At 38.0% G+C, this 5,731-nt stretch overlaps 1 protein-coding gene across 1 annotated transcript; it reads left to right on the top strand.

The window, feature by feature from the left end:
* Positions 1-487: 487 nt before the first annotated feature.
* LOC140887063 (U-box domain-containing protein 35-like) lies at positions 488-4,797 on the top strand. The gene is made up of 10 exons (XM_073294083.1): positions 488-793; positions 1,218-1,336; positions 1,421-1,542; positions 1,638-1,843; positions 1,917-1,986; positions 2,105-2,405; positions 2,501-2,602; positions 2,948-3,376; positions 3,674-4,429; positions 4,527-4,797. The coding sequence occupies exons 1-10, from the start codon at positions 622-624 to the stop codon at positions 4,629-4,631; spliced, it is 2,382 nt and encodes a 793-aa protein (XP_073150184.1). The 5' UTR covers positions 488-621; the 3' UTR covers positions 4,632-4,797.
* Positions 4,798-5,731: the final 934 nt, after the last annotated feature.

Consider the following 5,731-nt stretch of genomic DNA (forward strand, 5'->3'; position numbering starts at 1 on the left):
TATAATATTTAATGTATCTTTTTAATAGATTTATGTTAATTTTATGAATTATATGACACACATAATTTCACATTCTTAAAGTCCCCGAATTTTAGTTTCCTTGCCTTTTTGTTATTTTGAGAGTTGCAGTCTTCCAGATTTTTACATTTGAATATTAACTAATACATTTGAATATTAAATAATAAATCTAACATATTGTAGCATTAATATAAATATAAATATCAACCATTTAATTATTTTAAATTAATTATATACATATAGAGGATTGAGTAATATAGTTGTATAGTCAATACAATACCTATAAACACGGCCACAACAAAGTCTCTATAAACCAATGAAGAAACAAACTAGAGGCATATAAATCAGGTGATGGTCTACATAAATCCCATTTTATTCGGACCAAAAATCAAGCGTAAAACCCAAAAAAAATCTTAAAGCATCACATTAATAAAAGAAAATATTGATTCTCCATGGGATGAGATTCATTGTCTGAAAAAGACAACATACATTAATTTCTCAGGCAAATCTAACTGGGACCTCTTTGGTCCCATTTAGAAGAACTTGTCTTCGTTCTGATTCCATTTCGCCTCTTGTTGATAGAGGATTCGAATCCGAAAAAGGATGTCGAATCAAAGAGGGAATGGAGACAAGAAGCAAGAAATGGTTGCCGTCGCCATCGACAAAGATAAAAGCAGCCAAGCTGCCTTGAAATGGGCTGCTGATCATTTCCTAGGCAAAGGCAAAACTGTCATTCTCCTCCATGTCAAACAGAAATCTCCGTCCGGTACTCCCGGTTCGTGCAATTTTCGATCATGATCATCTGCCAATGAAGCTGCAGTTTCTTTTTCTTTTTTTTTTTCTTTTCTTATCTCACCTTTCTGGCATGCAAGAAATGAACATATATAGATCTATCTTTTTGCTCAGCATTGTATTTGGAAGGATATATGTCAGAATTTTGTTGTTCTTGTTTCACAAGAAATAGTCAAATTCGACGCTTTAAAGAATTAAAGTATACAACAAACATTTGGTTCAATAATTTGTCTCTTTGCAATATTGATCTCAATTTCTTTCGTTTTGCCAAGGCCTTGACACTTTTTGTTTAGTCCAGAATATGGATAGCTATTGATCATATACAATCATTAATCTGGTTTGCGGTTGACATATCTTACATCGAAATTTCATGGACTTTATCTCACCCTTTTCTGCTCATGGTTCAGTAGGAAACCATTCTAGTTTCTCAGACAACGAAGACGTTTCGAAAGGGAGCAAAGTTCCATTCGACAACCAGACCAAGGAGCTTTTCCTTCCCTTCCGTTGCTTCTGCAACCGCAAGGACGTAAGAAAACGCCTTCATCGTTCATGACGTACGATAGATTATGCTAATATACTAAATTGGGATGGCGAAAATAATTTGTAACAGATAAAAGTGAGTGAAGTTTTACTAGAAGACACAGATGTAAGTAGAGCTCTTTGTGACTTTGTGAGGAACAATTCAATAGAGAACTTGGTGCTTGGTGCCAGTGTCAGAACTGGTTTTAACAGGTAAAAAATAACACATCTAATCTTATAGTTACATTTTCATTGCCATTTCATTTCAAAAAGTTAGCAGTTAAAAAGTTTCTTTTTTCGAATTTTAGATTCAAAACAATTGATATTCCGGGAAATGTTACCAAAGGAGCACCCGAGTTTTGCACTGTATATGTCATTGCTAAAGGGAAAATACTAACCGTCAAGTCGGCCTCGATAAGTTCAGCTTCGAAAGAAGCTCCTCGCCAGATGCAGAATTCGTCTAACCCTCCTGGTTCGACTGATCCACGGTCAACGCAAGTTAATGGGGCACGAGGTAGGTTCGTTGCTTATCATAGATACATATCTTGTTTCATTGGGCTAAAGAAAACTGGGTTGCTCCATTTCAGGAGGTGCCTATGTCGATAGGTCATCTTTTGCGGCTAAGACAAGTGGAGTGGATAACACAGATTCAATCAAGTAAGCAGACTGATATAAGAACAACAGATGTTATTCAATCCAACTGAAAGTGGAAAACTTATATACAATGCTTGTTTGTTTGTTTTTTAATCTTTTATACCATCGATTTCAAATTCAGGTCACCATTTATGAGAGGAAAAGCTGTGAATAGATCATCATACGGGGAAATATCTCTGCCCGATACGGACATATCGTTTGTGAGCTCGAGCAGGCCGAGCAACGACCGAATGTTGTATGCATTGGATCACGATACCAATCTACCCCCTCGCCTGTCAAGCGGGTCGGACCCAGAAAACTCGATGAACTTCGGATCCCAAATCTCCGTCTCCAAATCCTCCGATGGAGGCAGCAGTTTCGGAGTCTTCTCTTCGAGCTCACTGGAAAGTGGGAACCATCCTTGGTCAGGATCTCAAAACTTGGTATGCTAAAAACAAAAACAAAAACAAAAACGATCTAAGTATTCGAAAGAGAAATTATATAGATTCGAAGATAGTTAATGTTTTCGTATACGCAGGATGATGTAGAAGCAGAGATGAGAAGGCTGAAACAGGAGTTGAGACAGACAATGGACATGTACAGCTCAGCTTGCAAGGAAGCATTCACTGCTAAACAGAAGGTATAATTTTTAGTTTGGGCACTCCTGCTTGTGAAATCTACTTCCCTATGTGCTCAAATCTTGAATAATAAATCCCGTGTTTTCAAATTTTGAACATATACCCCTTGTATAATTTTAAAACAAAATGGAATTAAGAAAAGGTTTTCAGCCCTTGTATAATTTTAAAACAAAATGGAATTAAGTAAAGTTTTTCACTTTTCAGCAGTCTCCTCATTTCACTCAAGCAGTGTATCCAATTCCAATCAACCCCATTGATTAGTTTTTTCAAATGACATACAAAATGAATTCTAATATATCAGTCATTTATGGAATACAAACACGGGTTCTATGTCTACATCTTCATAGGCACTCGAGCTTCATCGGTGGAAAGTGGAAGAAGAACAAAAACTCGAAGAAGCACGACATGCAGAGGAAGCAGCATTAGCCATTGCAGAGAGAGAGAAGCAAAAATGTCGGGCGGCTATTGAGAAAGCCGAAGCGGCTCAAAGAATAGCCGAATTCGAGGCGCAGAAAAGAATCAACGCTGAAATGAAAGCACTCAGAGAAGCAGAGGAGAAGAAGAAAGTACTTGATAAGTTGGCACAGAACGATGTTCGGTATCGAAAATACTCCATCGAGGAGATTGAAGCTGCCACTGATTATTTCTCGGAGTCTCGTAAAATCGGAGAAGGTGGATACGGGCCGGTTTACAAGTGCTACTTGGATCATACACAGGTTGCCATAAAGGTTCTTCGGCAAGATGCTGCACAAGGAAGATCACAATTCCAACAAGAGGTATGAAATTTTTGATATTGGTAAAAAAATTCGTTGAATGAAAGAAAATATGTGTGACTTCTTTTCACATGAGAAAATGAAAGTTTTAAAATGAGTTAAAAAATGGGGTAACTTCTATAGCAATTTGGGTTAATTATTTTCGTAAAGCGAAAGCGAGAACGAATACAAAGTAGTTGTTATAGAATCTCATTGTGCAATCGCGCAGGCCTGAGCGGCCCGGGGCGTGACAAAATATAGGCCTTTTTCTTGGCTTGGTATCGAGTCATACTAGAAAAATGTCGATATCTTTTCTCTCAGGTCGAAGTTCTGAGTTGCATTCGGCATCCGAACATGGTGCTGCTCCTAGGAGCATGTCCCGAATACGGGTGTCTCGTGTACGAGTGCATGGTAAACGGCAGCTTGGAGGATTGCCTCTTCCGACGGGGGAACTCTCCAGCTCTCTCGTGGCAACTCCGATTCCGAATCTCAGCAGAAATCGCAACCGGCCTCCTTTTTCTCCACCAGACCAAGCCTGAGCCACTGGTGCACAGAGACCTCAAACCGGCCAACATTTTACTCGACCGCAACTTCGTCAGCAAGATCAGCGACGTCGGCTTGGCTCGACTCGTCCCACCGTCCGTGGCCGACACGGTCACGCAATATCACATGACATCTGCTGCTGGAACGTTCTGTTACATCGACCCAGAGTATCAGCAGACAGGCATGTTGGGCACGAAATCCGACATTTACTCCCTCGGAGTAATGCTACTTCAGATCATAACAGCCAAGCCGCCTATGGGTCTGACTCATCACGTCGAAAGGGCTATCGAGAAGGGGACGTTCGCAGACATGCTCGACCCTGCGGTCCCCGATTGGCCAGTAGAAGAGGCATTGGGCTTTGCAAAGATAGCACTCAAGTGCGCAGAATTGAGGCGCAAAGATAGACCTGATCTTGGAACCATGGTGTTGCCCGAGCTCAACAGATTACGAGCACTAGCCGAGGAATCGATGCCGACTATGTCCATGGCTACAACTCCAAGAATCACCCCAAGTTCAAGAGAGACTTATTCTCATGTGAGTACTGAGTTATTCTCATGTTCGTCGTCTCTGATCAGCGTTTTTCTTGTGATGTATAGCTAATATATATCGAGGGAGTTGCTGAATTTTGCAGGTGCCTGAATCTCAGAAGCTCTACTCAAATAGTGAAGGCATACGAGGACGTACAATGACAGGATATATTCCAGAAAATAGAAATTTGGGAACAAATGAAACTTAGCTTCTTGGTTGATTATGATAGAACAAGGAAACAAAACATTGGATATTGGAAAATCGGGTGATCTTTTGTAAGTTTGTAATAAAACATTTCACACGTTTAACATTGAATGATGTTTTGTGCGTACCATTGATTTGGTATAAAAATGTTGTCAGAAAGATTTGAATGGGGTAAATCAAATCCAACAAATGACCTATATAGAATTTATAAAGAGGACATGACAAAATTGTGTTATCTACTATGGTTTTCATTTTGGACAAAAAATGCATGCGTATATATGTTGTTATAGAAAATTATTGTCTTGAAAAATAAAACACGAGATCGTTTTACGCTTTATCGAGAACCTTAAATTGTAACAATTAACACATAAGCATACGTGAATCCATTCTCCCGAGAAATCTGGAGTATGGAACTTCTTAACAATGGAGCACTTAGGTTCCGTAGAGAAATATGTAGAATGAATACAATTTCTACGTTATGTAGTACATTATGTGTGTGTGATCCACTTTTGAGGACCATAACCCTACTTATAATAAAATAATTGTCCTTTATTTTCAATTTGGTCCCTCAAGAAATTGACATAACTTAATGGTGTCTATCTATGCATTTAAACCCATGACAAGATTTTGATACCCTTTTTAATCCAAAATTTAAACTTTATGACATCACACTGCGTTTATTTGCCTTGATAAATGAAGGATACCATAGATAATACCAACTAATCATATGTTTACTTGCAAAATTAAAAAATGGTATAAATCTTTAGGCCCGTTAATGATAGGATTGAGAGATGATTTTTAGTCCTAGATTTTTAATGGGATTATAAATATTATGGTGTGAGAGAATGAAAAAAATCAATTATGCCTTTTCTTTTTATCTTTCACCTTCTTTCCTTCTTTGCCGAACATATGATTATTATGAATTATGATAGCTAAATGGTGAAATCGTAATTTGTTCTTAAGTATAATTTCAATCCCAAAATTAATCCATCCAACTAAACATATTATTATTTATCCATAACTACTCTCTATCATATCAAATTATATTAATAATCATACTTTAATCTATCCTTGCCCAATCCCATCATTCAAAGTAAACATAAT

The sequence above is a fragment of the Henckelia pumila genome, chromosome 3 (assembly GCF_033568475.1).
Source record: "Henckelia pumila isolate YLH828 chromosome 3, ASM3356847v2, whole genome shotgun sequence".
In the NCBI taxonomy this organism is placed as follows: Eukaryota; Viridiplantae; Streptophyta; class Magnoliopsida; order Lamiales; family Gesneriaceae; genus Henckelia; species Henckelia pumila.

Bases quoted from the DNA above. Each gene is read 5' to 3' on its own strand.
- LOC140887063 (XM_073294083.1), top strand. From the start codon at position 622: ATGTCGAATCAAAGAGGGAATGGAGACAAGAAGCAAGAAATGGTTGCC. The intron at 794-1,217 runs GTTCGTGCAATT...CTCATGGTTCAG, and splicing joins ATCTCCGTCCGGTACTCCCG to TAGGAAACCATTCTAGTTTC. The intron at 2,406-2,500 runs GTATGCTAAAAA...TCGTATACGCAG, and splicing joins GGTCAGGATCTCAAAACTTG to GATGATGTAGAAGCAGAGAT.